This window comes from Meles meles, chromosome 2, assembly GCF_922984935.1.
Source record: "Meles meles chromosome 2, mMelMel3.1 paternal haplotype, whole genome shotgun sequence".
NCBI classification, from domain to species: Eukaryota; Metazoa; Chordata; class Mammalia; order Carnivora; family Mustelidae; genus Meles; species Meles meles.
The window spans coordinates 83,229,198-83,255,226 of NC_060067.1; the positions used below are offsets into that span (position 1 = coordinate 83,229,198).

Sequence of the window (26,029 nt, forward strand, 5' to 3'; positions counted from 1 at the left end):
ATAAAATATCTTCAGGTATTTTATTAATAAGTCACTGTAGATTATTTTAAATATGACTTTACTAACCAGAACCAGCATAATTATTGCCATGTGAGTTAGTTGCTATTGTCAATTTTTTAATTATTTTCTGAATTTATCTAGGATGCCTAATACTAATACCATGATATGTAGTTATGAAGACACTTACGGCCTTTTGTAAGTCAGTATTTACCTTATATCAGCTCTCTTTTCAGATAGAAAACATGCTTAATAAATGGAAAAAATTAGTTAATAAGCCACATTTAGCTATCACTAGTGATTGTTCAATAGAACAATATACAGAAGTTAACTCCATTTAATTTACAGCTTATTTTATAACAATATTTTATTAAGGTATAATTACACAAATCTTAAATATATAGCTTGGGGAAGGTTCACAAATGTATACAGCTATGTAACTGTCAGCCAGATCAAGATACAAAATATTTCAACTACCCACCCCCCCAAATTCCCTCATGTCCCTTTTTCCAGCTAGTTTGAATCCCCTGCCCTCAAACACAGCAATCACTGTTCTGAGATGTATCACTGCAGCCTAGTTTGGCCTATAATTGGCCTTTATATAAATAAATGTTGTATATGGTTCATTTTGCTTAACGTGACGTTTTCGAGACTCATGTAGGTTATAGCATGTTCTAGTAGTCCATTTGTTTTCATAAGTAGTATTCCACTGTCTGACTATATTGCAGTTTGTCTATCCATTCTCCTGTGGATAGAAACTTGATTGTTTATAGTTTTGTGTCATGAATAAAACTGCCATAAACTTTTGTTTCTCTTGAGTGTATATCTAAGAATGAAACTGCTGAAACATAGAGTAGGTGTGTATTTAAGACATTTTCAGTTTTCCAAAGTGGCTATACCATATATTACATTCCTATCCATATGGTATGAAAGTTCTAGGTACCCTACATTCCCATTATTGCTTGATATTATCAATCTTTTTCAGTTTTAACCATTTAACCAATGTGTATATTTTGTAATTTTAGTCAGTTAGTGGTATCTTGTTGTGGCTTTAATTTGCATTTCCTTGAAAATAAGTGATGTTGACTTTCTATATATGTATTGGCCTTTTGTATATTTTTTTCTGTGAGGTGTCCATAACTGGCTTCTCCTTATATTACTGGTTTATATTCTTCATATATTCTGGAAAAATATTCTTTGTCCAATATGGATATTTTGAACACTTTATTCCAATCTGTGACTTGCTTCTTCATTTTCTTAATGAAAGCTTTTGATGAACAGAAAGTTTTGATTCTGATTAAGTCTAATCTTTTTCTCTTTGTTAGTGCCTTTCATGTCCTATCTGGAAAAAAAAAAATGTTTCTCTACCCTGATTATAAAGATATTCTCCTAGAACTTTTTCATTTCATCAGTTACATTAATTTTTCTGTAGGTTGTTAAGTAGGGGTCAAGGTTTTGTTTTTGTTTTCATGATTTTTACAGTTATTCAACACCATTTGTTGAAAAGATTAACCTTTTCCTTTTTAAATATATTGGCACCTTTGTCAAAAATCAAAAGAACTGCATATTGTTCTCTTTCCGGTTTCTCCATTCTGTTACACTGATGTATTTGTCTAAATCTATGCCAAAGTTATACCGTCTTTATTACTGAAGCTTAGTAGTAAGTTTGGAAGTCAGATTGTATAAGTCCTCCAACTTTGTTCTTTTTCAAAATTGTTTAAGCTATTTTGAGGTCCCTTGCCTTTCCATATAAAATCGGAGTCAGTTTGTCAATTTATACTCCCCAAAAAGCCGCCTGTGATTTTTAACTGGGATTGTATTGAAGCTATAGATCAATTTGGAATAGCAAATTAGGCAGTTTATTTTCTCCTATGTAAAGAAATCTATAAGTAGGCAGTCCAGATATGATACATTACTCTATTGCACTGTTTAGAACACAGGCCCTTTGACTTACTGCTCAGGGGAACCTGGACTGTCTCCTCATTGATACAATATAGCTAGTGTGTTACCTCAGGTTTGAATTATGCAATGCAGGAAAAAGTAAGGAGAGGGTGAAGGACAAAAGGTAAAACATGTATGGCAGCTGAATCTTTCATCTTTAAAACATCTTTTCTTGAAGTTCCACCTAACACTGCATACTCACATCTCATTAACCTGAACTGTTTTATCATATCATTTCTATCTGCAAAGGAATCTGGAAAAATGTTTTTGTGCGGTGACCCTAAAAATTCAAGTTCTGCTAGTAAAAAACAAGAGGATAAATTATATTGTTGAGTAGACAACTAGGTATTCTGTACAAGTAATAAGTTCTTTAAAAAAAAGTTCTCCTGGGGCACCTGGATGGCTCAGTGAGTTAAGCTGCTGCCTTCGGCTCAGGTCATGATCTCAGGGTCCTGGGATCGAGTCCCACATCGGGCTCTCTGCTTGGCAGGGAGCTTGCTTCCCCTTCTCTCTCTCTGCCTGCTTGAGATCTCTCTCTCTCTCTGTCAAATAAATAAATATTAAAAAAAAAAAAGTTCTCCTGAAAGACTGCTAATCTCTGAGTTAAGAATGCTAGTGAAGGACCAGGTTTGGTGGAGAAATTCATAGATGATATACTAGATGGCTTTAAACACTGAACTATATCACAACACAAAATTTGAAAAATTCTAGACCAGGAGTGTTTGATGTTTATAAAATAAAATGAAGATATTTTGGCATCTGGTTTAACAGCATTAAGAAAATGTCATCTGTTTGTAAATGAAAGTAGAACCTGCTGCCCAAGTTTAAGACTACTTCATTCCATTTCCTTCTACAGACTAAAAAGTCTCGACACATGAAAAACAGCTGGTTACATACATATGTATCTTAATGATGCCTTAACAGATGTGGATGTCCTGCTTATCTGAAATAGGTCATTGTTTTCAATCTACTTCAAGAATGCACAGAAGATTCCAAGTAAAGAATTACTGTACATTACATGGAACTTATTAAAAAAATGCACAAATAAGATGTTCCAGTGTCAGGCTGGCTGAGGTTTAGGGAGGTAGGAAGAGAAATAACAGTGTTGGTTGATAGAGCCAGGGATACCTGGGGTGATGGAAGTGCAAAGCAGATAGAACATGACGGCTCCTAGACTGAATGGCTCTGAGAAACATTTTCACTTTCTAGATAAAGTCATCTACAAACTTTCCATTTTCTTGTTAATTCATATACAACTTGCTACAAAGATACTATATTTTCACTGATCTCTATGAAAATAGTTGTTCTTGAAGTGTACTGGTGGTATCATGATTAAAAAGATTATACATATTGTTGGTTTACCTTAAAAGATACAGAGAAGAAACGATTGATATGGTCATCTACTATACTCCTATACATCAGGTTTCTCTATTAACCACAGCTCTGATTCTGGTTGTTTCCATTCTTCTCCAAGCAGTGTATTAAAACTGAAAGGCTTGAAGTATTCCAGACGATGGCTAAACACAAAGAAAAAGAAGGTGGGAACTGAAATGAATTATGCATTTGTAAAATAGTTGTCCTGAAGGGCTATTTATTTGTCACATTTATGTCAGAGCAACATTATATTTTAAAAATACCAAAGGTAAGAGGAATTCTATGTGTAAAACTTTCTCACTCTTGCTATCAAACATTCAGCTCTGAAATTCACCCACATTTCAAAACACTCTCCCCTTAATTCTAGAAAAGCTCCCTCATAACTGAGGGAAGAATTAAAAATCAACCCTCAAAACCTGACTCATTCTATCTAGCCTTAAACAAATATTATACTCTTAGAGATGTTTTTACATTCAAATTTTGATATACTTTATATGCCATATAGAAAATCATTTTAAAGTTTCAGCTCTGTAACTTAGAGGATAGAGTACTTTGCCAAAGCAAGAGGTGAATGTAAAATGGATTTAATCCTACTTATTTTCTTTCTAGGAAAACCATTTAAATATTGTGGCTTAGTGAGGAGACAAAAGCTTAACTGAATGTTACAGTGGGTCTCAGCTGTGCAGGAAGTCATTCTGCCCTGACTCTACCTTGAACAATGGTATACTCATACTTTCATCTAGGGTAAGTCTCCAATAACTTATAAATGAGAAGTCTGAATAGAGGAAGGCATTAGCTGGTGAAGAACCAGAGACAAGCCATCTTGTTTTGAGGGCCCTGAGTGAGTTGCATCTGGATTCCTGTCCTATTCTGCTCCCCTGACCAGGCTGAACCAGGCTGAACCTGGTTTAGAGTCACACTATCAATCCAGAATTAAGAAGTTAAGGAAACCTCCAGTTAGGAAATGAATAAGTCACAGGGATAAAAAGTACAGCCTAGGGAATATACTCAATGGTATTATAACAGCATTCATTGTACAGAGACTGATGGTAGCTACAGTTGTGAACATAGGGTAGTATGTAGATTTGTTGAATCATTATTTTGTACACCTGAAACTAATGTAACATTGTGTATCAACCATACTTCAATTTTTTAAAAAATTAAAACAATAAAAGAGGTTAGGGAAACAACAGAGATGGATAAGAGGTAGCAAGAAGAGAAAAGCAAAAGGGAAGGATAAGAAAAAGGGTTAGGACTGGGGACAAAAGCAAAGGGAAATGTGTGTCAGGCAGAATAAAGGAATAGACTAGAAAGATAAAGGCAAAGTGAGTGAAGTAAGAGCATGACAGGAAGGAGAAAGCTAACAGGGAGAAGGACAGTATAGCACTTTCTAAAGGTAAAAAGGCAGGAAAGTCAGTCTACCATGGTGTAAAGCTCACCAGGATATCTCTGTTAAGCTCTTGTAAACAGGCAAACTCACCAGACTGGCCACCAAGCACACCCAGAGAGATACAGAGCAGGAATCTCAGCTTTCCCCAGGACAGCATTTGCCTTTACTGTGTTTACAGCAGTCTATGAAGTGCTTAGAAAGCTGACCAGGAGCTACATTCTCCTTAAGTGACAGCTTCAGGTGCAAAGAGCTAAGACTCAAACTGAGGAAGTGTAGGAGATACCTTAGCTTACATGCCTGCTGTATCACAGGAGCCAATATCTCTCGTGATATGAACTCCATTATTATAGTTTCTAGCATCCCCATGGGAAACAAGACTTCTAAAGGGAAATCCCAAAGACATGCTGCCCCTATCAGGTATTCAGAGTTTTTCATAATTCCTCTCAGATCAGAACCAATTTACCAATTAAGGGTCATTATTATGACAGGCAAAATTGCCTAGAAATACAGCTGACATTTTTATCTTTATGAGGTTACCAGAGGAAGTGAGGTAGAAAGTTAACTGAAGGTCACATTCTCAAACAGCAAGAAAGGCTTTATTAACCCTTTACTCATACCAGAACACAGATGTCTCTGGCCCTTTAGTTCTGAAAGGAATCATAAATGAATTTGCAAAAATATTTTGATACTTGTTGTTGCAATACTCACTAAGCAAGACTTTTCTCATACCACTATGGAAATATAAGTGCTCTACTGACAGCAGTAAGAGAGACCATGTCTGTCCAAAGTCAGTCTGTCAAGTATTTACTGAGGACCATCAGGGAACACATGACTCTGCTAGGTATTTGAACACATATGTTGTCTTGGAGTGAAAAATGTTACTACTGTTCTAGTAGTTATTATTATTAGTTTACATAATTAGTTTACAAAAAACTCAGAGTTGGAAGCTATCTTCATTTAATTTCTACTTACAAATCAGGTTTTTGTCCTTGTTTCACTTCACATTGAGGTATCGGATAAAGCGCTTCGTAGTTTCTTTTATCTGTTGATCCATGAATTGCAAATAAATTGAATTTTGTCACATTTGGTGGAAAATAACTCCAAGGAAGATAAGCTCTGCCTTCCCATTTTGTCTCTCCTCTAGACACTTTGTATGACAGAGCAAGTTCTTGCTACAGAAACAACATGTGAAACAAATAAGGTAAATTCAGATTTATACTTTAAACATTCTATTTAAGATATATATCTTATATATCTTTTACATATAACATATGTATCTTAAAGATTACATTTAAGGATTTTTTCTAATATTTTTATTTACTTACTTTCCAGACATTTCTTCTTCCAGAGAGTAAGAGCACCAAATGTTGTCCATGACTGTCAAAATTAAAATTTGTCATGAGTGTTTGAAAGAAACAAATGTTACCTTCTTTACTTTCCTTCATATCTGCAATATGTGCTTATAACTCAGTTTCCAAATAATTAAAAGATGCAATATGAATATTGGATAATTATAGGGAGGACCAGTGTTCTCAGTTACTTAGAAATATCATCTTCGAGTTTATCATTTTTCAGACAACTGCAGTGAAATGCATAAAGCTACACATGTCCAGACTGCTTTTTATATTCTGTAAATAAGAATTTATATTAAAAAAATACTTCAACTGGTTAGATGGTACAAAGTATGAAAAAGGGGTGGGGTACCATAGTATCTGGTACTCATAATAAAGCCCATTTCGAAAACTAAAGTACCCTAGGGGAAGCTGGCACCAATTTCAAAGTCTGAATCCAATAACTTTACTAAAGATTACTTCTGTGAAAAAAAAAAAAAACTATCTTGAAGCTCATTAGGAAGATAGAAAATAAAAACATAGATTGTCTACTATAAGTCAACAAGCTGAAGATTTTAATTTGTATCTATTCTCTTGCAAACGGTCCTCAACCTGCCTGCCTCTTGTATTTTCCTGCTTTTTACCATTAGTTTCAAACACTGATGACACATTTTCAAGATAAACAAAATATTACCTCATGTTGAATTCTATTAAGAGAGCATAATTGGGATTAATCAGGTCAGTTAGAATCAAAGGATTTTAAGTAAATATATGAAGCAAATTTACTGTCAGTGGAAAAGACTGAACATTTCTATTCAAATGCTCTGTTGTGATCTTTTTAGGGAGGACTTCCCTTCAGTAAACTATTCTAACAGAAGACAAGTATTATTTTTCATTTAAAAGTTCCCTGCTTATTTTTATTATTATTATGCAACTTTAAGAATATCCTAGGAGGGATAAAAGCCCTTGCAAATTAAAACAACAATATTCTTCATGTTGCTTTTCCAGAGGTTAATTAACTGTCACAGGAGTTCATTGTCAGAAGCAAAACCATAATAATTGACTAATAACTGTCCCATAATATATGAAACCACATTACTCTACAGATTTTTAAACTTATTAATGATGTAACTTAAAAATATATTTTTAAATTATTAATTTAATACATGTTTATCACATAATTTTTTTATTTTTTTTCATTTTATTCATATTTCATTTTTTCATTTTATTTATTTTTTCAGCGTAACAGTATTCATTCTTTTTGCACAACACCCAGTGCTCCATGCAAAACGTGCCCTCCCCATTACCCACCACCTGTTTCCCCAACCTCCCACCCCTGACCCTTCAAAACCCTCAGGTTGCCCCAACCTCCCACCCCTGACCCTTCAAAACCCTCAGGTTGTTTTTCAGAGTCCATAGTCTCTTATGGTTTGCCTCTCCTCCCCAATGTCCATAGCCCGCTCCCCCTCTCCCAATCCCACCTCCATCCATTTTTTTCAAAGAAATGGAACAAATAATCCTAAAATTTATATGGAACCAGAAAAGACCTCGAATAGCCAAAGGAATATTGAAGAACAAAGCCAAAGTTGGTGGCATCACAATTCCGGACTTCAAGCTCTATCACATAATTTTAAAACAAAAGAGAATCTAATTATCCTATTCATCCATTTTCACTTTGTTTTTTTTTAAATGAAATTAAAACTAAGGATAAAACTAGAATTCTAACATATCCAAGTTCTTAACTGCTTTCTAGACAAGTAATAAACCTATTTGCCTTAGGTTTTTCACCTGTTTGATGAAAATAATCACACAGCAGTTGAAGTTTTCTCACCTCACAAGACAGTTAAGTCATATTTTCAATAGAAGATCCTGGCATGTTAGTTAAAAGGTGACAAAGATATATGGTTATTCTCAAAAATATAATTGTGAACAGCTATGCTTTCCACACTAGAATTAGCAAGAAATCAAACTAAGGGAAAAGAAAATGATACCTAAAATATTTAAATCAACTGTTTGGGACTCTGCCCACCCTACAAAGAGACAGAGGCTACCAAATATTAGATACTGAGAGGTATTTAAAGGTCATTTAAAATGAAAAGTGGCGGGTCGCCTGGGTGGCTCAGTGGATTAAAGCCTCTGCCTTCAGCTCAGGTCCTGGGATTGAGCCCCGTATCGAGCCCCGCATCAAGCCCCACATCAAGCCCCGCATCAGGCTCTCTGATTGGCAGGGAGCCTGCTTGCCTTCCTCTCTCTCTGCCTGACTCTCTGCCTACTTGTGGTCTCTGTCTGTCAAATAAATAAATAAAATCTTAAAAAAAATAAATTAAAAAAATAAAATGAAAAGTGGCAACACAAAGAAATATTTCATTACTAAATATTTTACTATTTTAGAATTTGTTATCATGTAGATAACAGGTAGGCATAAATTTACTTTTTCACATATGCAGGGAAAAGAGTAAAGTAAACAAAGTAAACAGGGATCCCAAATGACTGGTTAAATTTGAACAAGAGTCCAAGATTAATATTTTTAATAAGTCTAAAAAGAACTATGTGTCATTTAATTTTTATCCCTGGTATTAAAGACAAAGTGATGTAGTATACACTCAATAAATGAATGATGAATAAAGGAAAGAATACATAATTATATAATTATACAACACATAAAATTTAAGTTTAATCTAGTTATTTTAAAAATTCCCTAAAAGAAACTAGTTCAATTCATTGTATTTATATCTCCCTTTATTTCTGAATAGGTAATTCATAATGATGCAAATTTCATAATAAGTAATGAGAGACAGTTTCTGTTATTTATAATGATTTTTCATTTTATAAAAAGGCTTTCAATTTATTAGAAAACCAACCACATTAGTGAATTGAAAACAATATCAATGTAATATTTTCAAACATTTATAAAATATGTTTTACTTGAGAATAAAGAAGTATATATAATTCAGATTATTAGCATTCTTCCTTTTGGTTGAGCTTTTACTATGAACCATATAATTTATAACTAGAAATTAACTATATTCAAATTATGTAGCTGTGGGTTAGAAAAAGTTTTATACTTACGGACAAAGTTCAACTTCTAAATACTGTTCAGTTATGTCATTCAAGAAAAATGCTTCCACAACTTTTGAAAACAGAGAGAAGACATATCAAGAAATTTAATTTTTATTTTTTAGAATATAAAATGAATTAACTCATTATTTTTAACTATAATTCTATCTCATAAGAAAAGGGGAAAAGCAAATAAACACACATTGCCTGGAAGAAGAAATACATAGAAAATAAATCATCAATTTTTCCCATATCAGATTTTCCTAAGATTAAAAATATTAATAAAGCCTAGTGTTGGGTGAGGTTTTTTTTTTTTTAATATTTTATTTATTTGACAGAGAGAAATCACAACTAGGCAGAGAGGCAGGCAGAGAGAGAGGAGGAAGCAGGCTCCCCGAGGAGCAGAGAGCCCGATGTGGGGCTCGATCCCAGGACCCTGGGATCATGACCTGAGCCGAAGGCAGAGGCTTTAACCCACTGAGCCACCCAGGTGCCCCTTGGGTGAGGTTCTTAAAGAAACAAATGTTATTACACAGACTTTGAACCAGTTATCTTCTTCTAGGATTTAATCTTAAGAAATAATCAGAGAACTGGGAAAAGTAAGTATAATGCTGTTCATCTAAGTATTGCTCAAAAATAGGGAATGATCTACATGGTTATTTCCTATGATATAAATAAAACTATTATACAGGAGAGCTGTTAAATAAATTATGGAATTCATATATTCCATGCAATAGAATGTAGTACAGTCATTACAATAAAATATACAGTTGAATATTTTTTTGATATGGGAAGACATCCATGATATTTGATAAGCAGGTTACAGAAAAATAACCAAATGTACATGGAATAAGAATGTGCATGTGTGCCTATGTCTAGATGTCTGCAAAGTACACATACACACACAAGAAATGACTGGTTATCTCTGATGGAGAGAATATGGGTAGGTGATTTTTCTTATCTTTACAACTTCCTGGAGTTTTCTGAACATGTCATATTTTAAAGATTATTTAATTATGAAAATAATATATATTTCTTATAAATGATTAAAACAATACAAACACACATAAAGTAAAAAGTCAAAGTTCTTTTCTTCACACTTTGCTCTAACACCTGTCAACTTTTTCTGCCCTTCTATAACCTATTTTAACTGCATGGAATTTAAAAAATAAATATGGAATAATACTTGCCTACAACTTTCCTCTTTCACAAAAAAATCTTTCCAGCATATAAATTACTGCATAGTATTCTTCTATAGTATGTTATAATTTATTCACATAATCCTTTATGATATTTAGGTTGTTTCCAGTTTTCCATATGTTATTTTTATAATAAAATGTCTAAGATATAGATACAGTTCCATCAACAGTTCAGAGTCTTGTCCCTAAGTCTTTTACCTAAATAAGTTAGAATGCTTCTGTGATGCTTAATTTTATGTGTCAACGTTAACCATGGTACCCATATGTCAAACACTATTCTAGATGTTTCTATGAAGGTATTTTTTGGATAAGATTTAACATTTAAATCAGTAGACTTTTAGTAAAGCAGATTACCCTCCATACTGTGGCTGAGTCTCATCCAATCAATCAGTCTCATCCAATCAATCACCCAAGCCTTAACAGAAAAAAGACAGACCTCCCCTGACCATGAAGGAATTCTGCCAGAGTCCATCAGACTCAAACTGCAGTATCATCTCCTCCCTAGGTCTCAAGTCTCCTGCTCTACCCTGTGGATTTTGTACTTGCCAGCCTCCAAAACTGCATAAGCCAATTCCTTAAAATACTTCTCTTTCCCTATACACACACACACACACACACACACACACACACACACACACACTCTTTCTCTCTCTCTCTTTTCCTTCTCTTTCCCTCTTTCTCTTTCCCTCTCTCTCTCTCTCTCTCAGCCCTGTTTCTCTGGAGAATTCTAATACATCTTCTAATTACTATTTTGCATAATCATCTTAAAATCATTTTTGCATCTTCTCTGTATTAAACACTGCATCAAATTCTGGAAGAACCTTAATTAGCTTACAATCTAATCAGATATGAAAGTGGATACTCCTTTTTTTTTTTTTTAAGATTTATTTATTTGAGAGAGAGAGAGATAGCAAGAGAAAGCAGGAGTTGGGGAGAGGGAGAAGCAGACTCCCCGTAGAGCAGGGAGCCCAATGCAGGACTCAATTCCAGGACCCCGGGATCATGACCTGACCCAAAAGCAGACATTTAACCCACTGAGCCACCCAGGTGCCCACCAAGTGTATACTCTTAATAAAAATACCAAGAGGGTATTTTTATTACACACACACACACACAAAAACAGACACTTAGCTCAAAAAAGTGGTTTAGGGAAGGATTCCTGGAGAGGGTGCTATCTAAGCTTCACCTTGAAAGATGAGTTGGAATTGGGGGAAGAAGAATGTTGGAAAGGGCATTCCAGGGTGAGAGAGAAGTGCATCAAATGTACATGATTAGGAAATATCATCCCTTAAAGAACTACAAGCAGATCGGTCTTCCTAGGCAAACATTTCAATGCATAGAGAAGTAATGCTGCAAAGAGAATAAGGGGCTAGGTCATGGAAAATCTTATATAAAGATCATAATAAGAAGGGTGAAACTATCCTGAGAGGACAGGGAGCCTGAGAAGGTTTGCAAGGACCTGAATTATCAGTTTGAATTTTCATTTTAGATCGATCACTCTGGCTTCTAAGTGGAGGATGGATCAAAGGGTAAAAAAATTATCAGTTTGAATTTTCATTTTAGATCGATCACTCTGGCTTCTAAGTGGAGGATAGATCAAAGGGTGAAACTATCCTGAGAGGACAGGGAGCCTGAGAAGGTTTGCAAGGACCTGAATTATCAATTTGAATTTTCATTTTAGATCGATCACTCTGGCTTATAAGTGGAGGATGGATCAAAGGGTAAAAAAAAAAAAAAAATAAAGGGTGCTTTGACTAGCCCAAGTAAAAGATCACAAAGGCCTAACCTATGGTACGGAGAGTGTGAATGAAGAAGAGGTACTAACTAAATCAGAGAAACATTAAGGAGGCAAAGCTGGTAAGACTCATAAATAAATCCAAATATGGAGATGAGAGAAAAGGGTATCTTGGAAAGCTCTCATATTTCTATATGTAGTAAACTGATGTATTATAGTGTTTGGGCAACTGGGGAAAGAAGCATTTCCCCAGGTTTATGAAAGAATTTATGAAAGAATTTATGAAAGAATTGGATGAGTTGAGTTTAGGACTTCTTGAGTTTGGTGTCTGTGGTACCTCTACTAGATAAGTCACATTAGTGTGACTTAAAATACAGCAGGTAGCTGGTATACACAAGTTCTGTATCAGTAAAACATAACATGTTTTACATATGATAAAAATTAACACTGACAAATACATGCTATACAGATGTTAGTATAGACTACAGGAACCATCAAAGGTTTCTTTAAAGAAATGAAACCTATATTAGACCTTGAACTAAGTGCATGAGAGGCAGGGGATGGGGAATAGAATGAGAAAAGGTACATAGGTGAGAATATGCATGGATAGTAAGACCATTAGCCTTTCAGAAGTCAAGTTTTTGGTTGACATATGATTCCACTTACATATTGAATCTAGAAAATAAAACAAATGAGTAAACAAAAGGTAGAAATAGACCCATAAATACAGAGAACAAACTGAGGGCTGCCAGGGGGTGGGGAGAGTGAGGGGTACAGAGGGTAGGGGGATGGGCAACATGGATGAAGGAGAGTGGGAGATACAGTCTTCCAGTCATGGAATGAATAAGTCACAGGGATAAAAGTCACAGCATAGGGAATATAGTCAGTGGTACTATAACAGTGCTATGGAGACTGATAATAGCTACACTTGTGGTGAGCATAGGATAATGTAAAGACTTGTCAAATCACTATGTTGTAAACTTGAAACTAATGTAACATTGTTATATTAAAAAAAGAGCTTTTGATTGAATAGGAGAGCCCAATTTATGAGTATTCTGAAAGCTTAAAGGAAGGGTTTGAATTTTATCTCAGAGATAGTTATGATTTGTGATCTGTGGAGTGGAATCATAAAAAGTATTTCAGAAAGATAAGTTTGGTAGCTTAATTACGATACATTAGAAGGGGATCATGGAGCAAATCTGGCACAGTGTAATTTTATGGCATGTCCCTTAGCCTTCATTTGACATGTGAGATTAATTGCCAGTATAAAATAAAAATTACATTTCATATTAAGGCTGACAGTATTTCTATAATAAGTAAAACATCCCCAAACTTTTTATAAGGTTTATAAGGTTAAAGTAGCAATTTGAAGATACTTAAAGACAAAACAGAAATGCTGAACTCTCCTTAAAATAAGTATCAGAAGTAAATGAAAGAAATATGGCAGCAATTTAAAAATCTGGATTTGTAATTGCCATTTTTCACTGTTCTAGTTACATAGCTTAAGTCACATAAGTGATGGTGAAAAACAATGAGAGTTTGGTAGAGAACGGAAGAAACTGCACATGTCAGTTGCTAATAAGAGCACTCACTTCCTTACAGTAAGATAAAATAATGTTCCATGCTCCTGGATTGGAAGAATAAATATTGTGAAAATGTCTATGCTACCTAAAGCAATCTACACATTTAATGCAATCCCTATCAAAATACCATCCATTTTTTTCAAAGAAATGGAACAAATAATCCTAAAATTTATATGGAACCAGAAAAGACCTCGAATAGCCAAAGGAATATTGAAGAACAAAGCCAAAGTTGGTGGCATCACAATTCCGGACTTCAAGCTCTATTACAAAGCTGTCATCATCAAGACAGCATGGTACTGGCACAAAACAGACACATAGATCAGTGGAACAGAATAGAGAGCCCAGAAATAGACCCTAAACTCTATGGTCAACTAATCTTCGACAAAACAGGAAAGAATGTCCAATGGAAAAAAGACAGCCTCTTCAATAAATGGTGCTGGGAAAATTGGACAGCCACATGCAGAAAAATGAAATTGGACCACTTCCTTACACCACACACGAAAATAGACTCCAAATGGATGAAGGACCTCAATGTGAGAAAGGAATCCATCAAAATCCTTGAGGAGAACGCAGGCAGCAACCTCTTCGACCTCAGCCGCAGCAACATCTTCCTAGGAACAACGGCAAAGGCAAGGGAAGCAAGGGCGAAAATGAACTATTGGGATTTCATCAAGATCAAAAGCTTTTGCACAGCAAAGGAAACAGTTAACAAAACCAAAAGACAGCTGACAGAATGGGAGAAGATATTTGCAAACGACATATCAGATAAAGGGCTAGTATCCAAAATCTATAAGGAACTTAGCAAACTCAACACCCAAAGAACAAACAATCCAATCAAGAAATGGGCAGAGGACATGAACAGACATTTCTGCAAAGAAGACATCCAGATGGCCAACAGACACATGAAAAAGTGCTCCACGTCACTCGGCATCAGGGAAATACAAATCAAAACCACAATGAGATATCACCTCACACCAGTCAGAATGGCTAAAATGAACAAGTCAGGAAATGACAGATGCTGGAGAGGATGTGGAGAAAGGGGAACCCTCCTCCACTGTTGGTGGGAATGCAAGCTGGTCCAACCACTCTGGAAAACAGCATGGAGGTTCCTCAAAATGTTGAAAATAGAACTACCCTATGACCCAGCAATTGCACTACTGGGTATTTACCCTAAAGATACAAACATAGTGATCCGAAGGGGCACGTGTACCCGAATGTTTATAGCAGCAATGTCTACAATAGCCAGACTATGGAAAGAACCTAGATGTCCATCAACAGATGAATGGATCAAGAAGATGTGGTATATATACACAATGGAATACTATGCAGCCATCAAAAGAAATGAAATCTTGCCATTTGCGACGACGTGGATGGAACTAGAGCGTATCATGCTTAGTGAAATAAGTCAATCGGAGAAAGACAACTATCATATGATCTCCCTGATATGAGGACATGGAGAAGCAACATGGGGGGGTAGGGGGATAGGAGAAGAATAAATGAAACAAGATGGGATTGGGAGGGAGACAAACCATAAATGACTCTTAATCTCACAAAACAAACTGGGGGTTGCTGGGGGGAGGTGGGATTGGGAGAGGGGGAGGGGGCTATGGACATTGGGGAGGGGAGGCGAACCATAAGAGACTATGGACTCTGAAAAACAACCTGAGGGTTTTGAAGGGTCAGGGGTGGGAGGTTGGGGGAACAGGTGGTGGGTGATGGGGAGGGCACGTTTTGCATGGAGCACTGGGTGTTGTGCAAAAAGAATGAATACTGTTACGCTGAAAAAATTAATAAAAAGGGAAAAAAAATATCTTTGGTAAGTGATGAACAAAAATATTTCATCACTGGGAATTATGTGTTACTTAATAAATATCTTCTCACATTAGAATGCAAAAAAAAAAAAAAAAGATAAAATAATAGTTCTAGGAGAGGTTATTATAAAGAGATTTATGTTTGCAGTAAAATACAGTACTTCCACTTACCTTCATAATTCCACAGTTCATTGTAAGGTTTTCCTGGTTCTCCAAGTGGGGCTGGAGGATCATTGAAAAATGGAGCACTAACTTCCATCATCACTCCTCCATCACCTGGATTCAGCCTGACAAACACTGGCTCATGCTTCACGGGCAAACCATCCCAAGTGTACTGAATTTTAAAATCCATCTGAAGACTCTAAAGGAAAAAAAAAAAATAAAACAAACTCTTTAACAATTTACAAATGTTTCCTTTAGTTGGAAATGGAAATTTTAATGCCAAATAGCAGGAAGGAAGGCAGCAGAGTGACAAGAATATAGTTCTGAGAGTCAAAAGGCCATTTGTGTTACGGCAAACCATGGACAGGAGTTCTGTTGTAAAATAGGTTTTTGGATCCTAAAAGCTTTAGAACTAAGTCTAGATCCAGCTCAAGTTACCTTGTAAAGAGTATATCAAAGTCAAGCCGAGAGTCAAACATCATATGGTTTCACTTATTTGCAGAGCATAACAAATAACATGGAGGACATGGGGAGATGGACAGAAGGGAGTTGAGGGAAATCGGAAAGGGAGGTGAACCATGAGAGACTATGGACTCTGAAAAACAACCTGAGGGTTTTGAAGGGGCGGGGGGTGGGAGGTTGGGGGAACCAGGTGGAGGGTAATAGGGAGGGCACGTATTGCATGGAGCACTGGGTGTGGTGCAAAAACAATGAATACTGTTATGCTGAAAAGAAATTTTAAAAAAAAGTGGAAAAAAAAGAGTATATCAAAATCATTTATTTTATTTTTCCAATGTTCCAAGAGTCACTATTTATGCATCACACCCAGTGTTCCATTCAATATGTGCCCTCCTTAATACCCACCACCAGGCTCACCCAACAGCCCACCCTTTTCCCCTCCAAAACCCTCAGTTTGTTTCTCAGTTCACAATCTCTTATGCTTTGTCTTTAAAAACTGTAATTAAGTCCACCAACGGCACTGTTTGTATACTTAATAACTATAAGCATTATGAGTTTCTATGTCATCATTTTCTTCTATTCTAAAATGTGCAGGTGTCTGAATTATTGGATCCCTTGGGAATCAAGATCTTTATAATAAAATTCAATCTGATTAAAAAAATAACTCTATAAGTCATCAGAAGCACTTCTGCTAACACTTGTTTCTTTGGCTAAAACCCTTTCTCTTTAGGGTGGGAGTTGCAGGGCAGGAGGTACTCCAAGCATTTCAACGTTAATAGAGTTTAATATTGTCTTCCTTGATCTCAGGGTACAGATTTTCTTAGTTACTTCAACTGTTGAAATTTCACATGTTAAATGATCACGTTTGGTTAATCCTTTATCTCCCAATTAAAAAATGGGAACGGAATTTATCATTTAAACTTTGAAATAGATTTTTTTCTAAGGATTAACTAGACATCCATAGCATTCTAGTAATAAAATTATATTTTTTATTAAACACTATGTATCGGGAATTTTATAAACATTATTTCATTTAATTTCACAACAAACTTGCAGAGGAACTGTTTTTATCCTCATTACAAATGAAGAAACAGATTTGTCCAAGGTCACATGGTTGGCAAATCATGAAACTAAATCAATGTAGTCATTTTTTCCCAGCTAAAGAGATTTCAGGAATCTGCAAGGAGATGCAAACCTCATTTTAAGTGTGGTAGAGTCCCCAAATCATACGAGGTCCTTATGTCCTGTTTAGAAGATAATCTTGATTAGCAACAATGCTATTTCCAGACTTGAATTTCCCTTATCTGAAGTCTTTGAATGCATTTCCTTGCTTCTATGTTATTTTTACTGCAAATAAGTTAAGTTTTGGGTTAATTTAGTTCAATGAATAGATACTACTAGGTACCAATCATTGGGAAATCCAAATATATAAGCTCTGTCGCACACAGGAATCCAAGATCTTTGAAAACCTTTTTCTAAAGTATATAGCTCTAATTTTTACTACATGTTAACAAATTTTAATTGATAATCTCAAAAATTTTTAAATAATTCTGGTATTATAACCCATTTGCAACTAATAGTATTTGAGAAGAGGATATATTTAGTGATTTACATTCTTTATTATTAAAGTAAGTTCAATGAGTGATAGGATTTTATAAATTGATTCTTATTTTTGTAGAATTTAGTACTGATTTATATGGAATAAAAACCTCAATAATAAACTGATATTCTTTAGTTGAAATATCAAGGCACATTCTTCATACATAAATGGATAAACTTCTATCCCAAATTTTGGTACTAGTAAGTATCATCTTGAAGCATACAGGAAGAAATAAGAATAAATCCAGATGTTAGAAAAGCTGATTAAATCTAATTCTTATACCAATATGCTAAGAGAAAATGCTATTCTTCTAACTTGGAGCTTGACAATCCTGGCAAAATATAATTTAGCAACTAGGAAGCTTTGACAGATTCACTCATTCTCCACAGAACCACCATATCTACAAAAATACTGTACACATTAAAAGGATCCCTATCTTAATCAGTAGGGTTTCCACTAGGGAATTTTCAACTTCTTGCTCTTCCAGGCAAGCATCTCTACGTCCACATGGAATTAAAGCATATCCAGTGATTGGATCCTAAAAATGGCCTGTCATTTCCATGCACACATATGGTCAGAGTGAACTGTATTTTATAGCTTTAAATTAATTCAAAATGTAATGTTACCTGAAAGTTAAGAAGAAATTAAATATAAAAGCATAGCTACTCTGGTTGAGAGTATAAGGTAGTGATACCTCAAGACTTTCTACTGGCCCTTTTCCCTGATTTTTTTGAGCAGTGTTTAAAATTTCTGTAAGAAATATTGACCAGACTTCCATCAGCATGGAGGAGTACCATGGCTGACATGCTCAAGGGTAGAATGTAATTTTGGCTTTAATTGCATAAAATGGCTTTAGTTTCCTATTAGAATGACAAATTTGTTAATTTGCTTAAAGAACAATTATGTTAATACAAGTGTACATAATATTTATAACAAATATAACCTAAAAAGTATAGTCCTGCCCCCTAGTTTACAATATAATCTAAAGATAACCTGGACCTAGACAGAAACAACTGATTCTCCTTTCAACTTCCCAGGGATACTGAGAACTGTCTCCTGAAGCTTAATTCTCATGACCTCTCAATTTTTTTGTCTGCACATGTGCTCATATGAAGTAAAGACAATTCTACTGTCAATGTCCTTTGTGACCTGTGCTAGTGTGCACTCGCTGCTCTACTTCCTGTCATTCTCTACTGCCTGTACATTGCTCTGTTTTGATTCACAGCATTACACCACATGACATATTTGTTTATTGTCTCCTCATTCCCAACTAGAATGCCTGTAAGTAGTAGAAACTCATTATTTATTTGTCAAGTGAATAATCATCTTAGTCTCTGGATCCAAAATTTCATGATTCTAAGAAATCAGCTGTGTTTGTGGTATCACTCTCTTTCAACCAAAACAACTATAAATAAATAAGGTGATATATCTAGAAACTTCCTTTCAGTTTAGTTTATCAAGTTTATTAACTACTCATTTCTTTTGAGTACCATACCAGGTGCTAGGGAAATTAAGTATAAGCCTATGCAGAGCTAGAAATGATTCTCATGTAACTAACCAACCAAGTCTCATGTAGCTAAACCAGCTAGGTCTATTATCAATCGGTTCATTTTGTAGTCAAATTTAGTAAGGTTGGATCTATATACCAAACTAAGTTTTAAATAAGTCAAATATTTACAAAACAAAAAACAAATTAAAAAAGAAAAAATGAATTTTTAAAGATGATCTTATAGTAGAAAAGCCTTTTAAAAATAACCTCAACACCAAAAGACATAAAAGAGTGACACATTTGCTTGCATAAAAATAACAAAACTGAAAGCAGAAGTCTCCTTACATCCACAAAAAGAAAAGCCCACCATTACAAAATCAAAAGATAGTTTCAGGAAAAAATATCTGCAACATGTATTTCAGACAAATAAATAACTTCTTTAATGTTTAAAGGGTTCCTGGAAATCAATAAGGAAAAAGATCAATATCCCAGTGGAAAAATGGGAAAAAACAGTTCACAGAAAATAAATGCAAAATTTTCAACCTCACTTATGATAGAAATGTAAATTAAAACAACAATAAATTACTATTTTCACCAACTGGAAAGTTTGAGAACATGCTGTGATTTGAGGACTGAGAAACAATCACATTATTATTGTTGGGACATAACTAGTACAGCCTCTGGGAAGAGCAATCCCTTAAATCTATCCAAACAAAAAAATGCAAATATCCTTTGATTCAATAATTTGAGTTCTAGGAGTTATTACACCTGCACATATTCAAAATGACATAAGTACAAAGATATTCACTACGACATTGTCTACAATAACAAAATATCATAAGCAATTTAAATACCCATCAGCAGAGGATTGGTAAGGAACTTATGCTATATCATGGAATGAATTACTATGTACCTGCTAAAAGAGAGTGAAGCAGCTCTAATATATCTAAAGTATATTAAGTGAAAACAGCAAGGCGCAAAAAAGTATGAATTTATTTTATTAAAAAAGAAGACTATTTGCATCTATGCTTGTGAAAGTATACACTATCTCAGGAAGCATATACAAGAAACCAGTGATGGCAGTGGCTACCTCTTTCGAGAGAATTATCTACTTGAGACAACAGAGCAAGGGAGGCTTACCTTCAACTGTTGCTACTAAAAACAAAACGACCTGGATTTTATACTATGATAGACAATATTAAAAAACAAGTGAATAAATATATTTTTGTAAAGTCCATTTTATGGCTGGATCTCTAGGAGTATGCAATATACCTCTTCTCTATATTATATATGCTGAACATTACTGAAATGTCAGAATGAATACTGGGAATATTATTGAAGGAATATATTCATTCAGAGTGATCACCAGCCTATTACACAATTTTGATGTTGGCTGTTCAGACTTTCTTAAAAGAATGTTTATTGCTAATTTGTGTTTTTCCACATTTTAACCTCTACTCTCCAAATTACTCTTTCATCAAAAAAAGTCACAATTTTTAAATTATTTTCATGCTTGTCTATACTATGGAAAGGGCTTATAGAAGGAAATAAAGGAAGAGAAATGAGAAAGAACCGCAGAGCACTAAGTGCCTAGGAGATGAAAACGTTCCACAAAGGTTAAAATTAGGAAGTTATGGAAAAGATGTTTTCTCAACACAACGTTTTACAAGGAAAATTTCCAAATTCCTCTATTCACGAAATATTCTTTAGTTTCCTACAATAATTATTTTTCAGTTTGCATTCTGCTTCCACCTGAATGGAGAAATGAGAAAGTGAGCCAGAAAGCAGGAGTAAACTGTTCCAACAGAAGAAGCTGTCAAAAAATAAGTTAGCAGAGAAAAAGCTAACAAGACTCGGTGAAAGTCCAAGTAATGACCAAGGCAACAACGTGTAACAAGAAGAGAAGTTTCTTCTTCTCAGACCGGGAAGTTCTTTACCTTGCTGCTTTCTGCAGAGGTGACTGGAGAGCCTTAGGCTCTGCCCAGAGGCCTACACAGGCTGGGGCCAGGACTTGGAGGACTTGAAGCCGACTCTACCGGGTTTTTGCCCGACCCTGGGTGGCTCAGTGACTCAAAGCCTCTGCTCAGGTTATGATATCAGGGTCCTGGAATAGAGCCCCACATGAGGCTCTCTGCTCAACAGGGAGCCTGCTTCCCCCCATCTCTCTCTGCCTGCCTCTCTGCCTACTTGTGATCTCTGTCAAATAAATAAAATCTTATAAAGAAAAAAAGGAGCCTTAAAAAAAAAAGGAAGAAAAATGTGAAAGGACCACTAGAAAACATCTGAACTCTTAATCATTCCACTGAAACTTGAGTGGTTTTCTAGATGGAGAAGATAGGGTAATTCAGTAATATAAACACTGTGTAACAATCTTAAAATGAACTGTAAATCATTAAGATTACAATAGAACACATACAGCAATAATTCACTTAATATAACTAAAGGTTAACTGGCGATATAAGCAAAACTGTAAATTAATTATATTACACTGGCTGTAAACAATATTACCCTAAATGTAAATGATATTACACTACTGGGAGGCATATACGTAGTGGTTAAGGATTGTGACATTTTAATGCCTAGATTAAAATTCCAATTCAGGCACTTTCCATCTATGCTCATCAACAAGTTACAGTAAAAAGGATTTTGTAAGTGGAGATACATATATATATACCTATATAGACACTGTACACTATATATTTATATATATATATATATTTAGCATAGTGCCTAGCATGTATGTAGTAAATACTCAGAAAAGATAAGCTGTTATTATTAAAGTATATACAGATTTGCTTAAAGAAAATATTTCTCAGGTGCCTGTCGGTTAAGTCAGTCAGTTAAGTGTCTGCCTTTTGGCCCAGGTCATGATCTCAGGGTCCTGGGATCGAGTCCCACATTGCGCTCCCTGCTCTGCAGAGTCTGCCTCTCCTTCTGCGCCTCATCAGGCTCATGCTCTCTCTCACTCTCAAATAAATAAAATCTTAAAAAAATAAATTTAAAAAAAGGAAATATTTCTCTGTCTCAAATCACTAAAATTACAAGTTTCTTAAGTGCTTTTCCTATATAAAACTAGATGCAAGTCAGGATAGTCTAACTGACCCTTGATGTAATAAAATATGGCTAAGTCTCCAGAGATGTACAATATGGTTCTGGTTGGTTCAGTCTTACTTATCCTAGTAGCTTCAGCATTTATCAACCTATTTTCCTTCACTTAGCGTCTCTTTCACCGAAGACAGTGTGAACTTATTGTTTCTACACAGGATTAAAGGTAAGTAAATTCATAAAACAGTCATACATAAACTTTTAAACTTCTCTGTCCGGTCTGACCAGCAAACCCTCAGATGGTTTGATTACTCCATACATCTTAACAGGAGAAAGGAGAGGTCTGGGCATGAGACACCCTAGCAGAGAAAGGCCTTGTGCCAAATTTTGTCTCCACTTTTACTGGGGTCTTAGCAATACATGAGGTATAAGGGCAAAGTGAGGAAGAAAGTGTAACTTTAATGGTCAGGATAATAACATATGGAGCAGCGTGTGATAAGGGTGAGGAGGCAAGGAGTTCGTGAAGTATGTGACCACCACAGGTGCCTGTTTTTCTTCAAAACCTAAATATTGACTCCCTTGATGAGGACCTTGAGCAGCAGTAAAAATTTGGCCATTTTCAGTCAGGAAACTTCAAAGGAGACCCAGTGTTCAGGTACTCCTCCTTTGTTTTTCAATTAGTCTCACCCAGGGAGGCACATACAAGTCACATTTTGTCTATCCAAGCACTGTGAATTCCCACACTTCTCAAGAAAAGATAATAATTTACAGAACGACAGTATTCCAAGTAATAGAATCACTCTGTATTTTGGTTGCTGAGAGTTACCAAAATGTCTATAGAATCTGTGGATTTAATTCCGCAAGGAGTCACTACACCTGAACTTCACAGCTACTCTGAGAATACTGTGCATATTCTACATGCTTAAGTAAAGTCATAACAATTTTCTCCTGATCTGCAAGAGCAATGTACATTATATATTATTATACATTATACATTAGCATGTAGCCATTATTCAAATATTGTTCAGGTAAAGTATTACACTATACCATGTGAAATTGCAGAAAATCACAAATTCATATGGCTCAGCCTAAATATATTTTGCTCAAAACACACTTTTAAAAATCTCTTTGGGGGAAAATAGCTTTTGTATTCATTTTACCAAAACTATTATTTTTGTTTTCTAAAAATCACTTTTGGTGGGAGAGGGAAATAAGGAGTTATTGTTCAAGAGATACAGAGTTTCAGTCAGGCAAAATGGAAGAGGGCTAGAGATCTGCTGTACAACAATGTGCATATAGTTAAGACTGCTAAATTGTACATGTGAAAATCGGAGAGTAGATTTCATACCATTTTTATACAAGAATTATAATAAAAAAGACAAGCATAAGAAGAGAGCTCCCAATTTCTAGGCCATGCTTCTCTTGGCTGGTTAAAATAAATGTAATTATTTAATTCATTATTTATTTATGAGAGAAAGAGAGAGAGAGTGAGAGCGCGCACACGTGCGCACAAATGGGAAAGCAGAGGGAGAGAGACAACCAGACTCTATGCTGAATGCAGAGCCCCATGTGGGGCTTGATCCCAGGACCCTGAGATCATGACCTGAGCTAAAATCAAGAGTTGGACACAACTGACTGAGTCACCCAGGTGCCACTAAAGTAAACATAATTATTATGTTTATTTTTATGTATTTATTTTTATTATTTTATTTATTTATTTTTATTTACGTTATTATTAAGAGCTTTTTAAAAACCTCTTTTTTATGGCATTTAATTACATCAGAGAATGTTTCACATGATTTTGACCCTGGCTTAAATTTCCAACTTTATATTCTTCATGACGATTTCCACATAGCACTGGGTGCTCAATGTCAATTTATTATAAAAATTAATATTAGTAAAAGCTATCAATATTCAGGAGTTTTCTTATTGAAGAAATATATCTAACATAAAAACATGAAATTGGGGCTAGAGCATGGTTAAACCCATACTAAGTAATTTTTCTCCCACTTCTCATCCTTGGACTCAGTTACACTAATAGATACTTTACAAGCACATCCACTGAATTCTTTAAATTCATTCCTTCATCAGATATTTACTGAACGCTTATTGAAGTTCCAGGCACTCTGTTGGAGCCTGGAGACAAACTACAAAATAATGTGATTTTTGACTGAAGGAAGAAGCATAAAGTAGTAAGGAAACACCTTTCTTGGGAAAGTGGGGAGAGGACACAAAGGAACCTTTAAAAGCAAGCAACACTAGAGGGAATACTTAAAGGATGAGTGGAAGCGTAACAATTTTGTTTAAGAAGAATGAAAAATATTTTCAAAAAAACTCCACTGAAATACAAAAATCAGCAGAATCTTGTAAACCAGCTCCCCAAACAAACTTCAAATCCCAAAACTGTAGTTTGTATTGAAATTGACCATATAAGCCAAATAGTTCAAGTACAGAGATAAAAATTCCAACTTCAGATATTTATTTCACACAATGGAAAGACCACTCATCATTTATATCTAAAAGGTTCCCTTTGCTTTCACCAAGAGTAATGTATGTTGTCAACTTATACTGTAAGTGTAGAATTAAGTTTGTAACTGGTGCCAAATTAAACTACAATATGACAATATACAGATTTAAATGTAGGAGAACTTAAACACAAGCCCCTTGGGAATTCAGTGAGGAATTCATGAAGAAAGTCATACACTGACCTTCAAAAAAGAGTTGAAGTTTGCCCACTCAATCTCTCCTTCCAATAAATTTTTTGTATTAACTTCATGGCCACCAAAAACCAGATCAAGTTCAATCTTCACTGACACAAAACTAAACGTTTTTAAAAATGATTTTTAGATATATCTCCATATGTAACAGCCAGTCTTTAGAGGAAGGGACGACCTCATTCTCTCAGTAGTGAGTATGGAGAAAGCTTCAGGGCTTCAAAAACCTAACTGGACACAGCTGGACACATTTTAAAAATTTCTTAATACATTCTGCTAACATTACTTCCTTTATGTAAGAGTCTGCGTACAGGACAAGAAAACTTAAATTGTTAAAGAGAAAGCCAAATGGAGCGACCCCTTGACCTGTTTAGTGAAACTACTTCAATAAAAACACACAATCTATTAAAAATCACTAACACTAGTGGCTAGCTTCAAGTTAACATTTTCATCGCTAGTGTTGAAATTTCCCCCGAGAATTAAGATAAAGCTTAAACCCAGACAAAATCAATTTTTAATACTGGAAATTGTCATTTACCCCCGAATATAAAGTTTTGCCTATTTTTTTCTGAAAAAAAAAAGTAACTTTTTTCTTCTTTTCGAGGAAGCAAAGTTATTCTAAAAAAGTAACTGGTGAGTTTGCAGGATCTTTGGGGTGCCTTTAACTATATGCCTTATTGATATAGTTAAATATTTAAACAGCTATTTCCTTCCTCTTAAAGACCCAAAAAGGCAAGATCGTACTTAGCTGCTGGAGTTCCAAGCCTATAATCAAAAATCCTCGGGAGGGTCAGCCTTGGTGGTGGGCTCTGAAGCCTCGGGTCTGGGTTCCGCCACCAGCCGCAAAAATCTATTTATTTTCCACCCACTCTTTGGCTAGCGGGTTCTCCCAGTCCAGAAGTGCCAAGTTATCAGAGATCCTGGGAGCATTTAAAATATGTATTAGATGCCCTACCTACGTTTACCTCTTCGGGATTTTCTTTAAAAACACACACACACAAACACCGGGCTCCAGCACAGGAACACTCAGGCCAGCGAGCTTGCCCACTGGCTCGCTAGTGGCTCAACCCGCTGTTACCCAGGTTCTCACAGCTTGGTCCATACCTTGACAAATAGCCAATGGCGTGTAAGGACTCTAGGAA

At 35.3% G+C, this 26,029-nt stretch overlaps 1 protein-coding gene and 1 long non-coding RNA gene across 5 annotated transcripts; one reads left to right on the top strand and one right to left on the bottom strand.

Annotated features, from left to right (window-relative positions):
- The first annotated feature begins 417 nt into the window (after window positions 1-417).
- Window positions 418-11,514, top strand: LOC123929863. Its single transcript, XR_006815979.1, has 3 exons — window positions 418-608; window positions 7,873-7,875; window positions 11,505-11,514. It is a non-coding gene; the product is annotated as an uncharacterized LOC123929863 (long non-coding RNA).
- On the bottom strand, window positions 2,422-25,959 carry C2H4orf33 (chromosome 2 C4orf33 homolog). Of its 4 annotated transcripts, none has more exons than XM_045985950.1 (6): window positions 25,843-25,959; window positions 15,590-15,779; window positions 9,103-9,163; window positions 6,028-6,079; window positions 5,675-5,874; window positions 2,422-3,455 (listed from the first exon to the last, which is right to left on the bottom strand). In XM_045985950.1, exons 2-6 carry the CDS (start codon window positions 15,768-15,770, stop codon window positions 3,350-3,352), a joined length of 600 nt encoding a protein of 199 aa, XP_045841906.1. In that variant the 5' UTR covers window positions 15,771-15,779; window positions 25,843-25,959; the 3' UTR covers window positions 2,422-3,349. The 4 variants fall into 4 exon arrangements, with proteins under 4 accessions (XP_045841906.1, XP_045841897.1, XP_045841924.1 ...); XM_045985941.1 differs by having other exon boundaries at window positions 25,853-25,937; XM_045985968.1 differs by having other exon boundaries at window positions 25,847-25,937.
- Window positions 25,960-26,029: the final 70 nt, after the last annotated feature.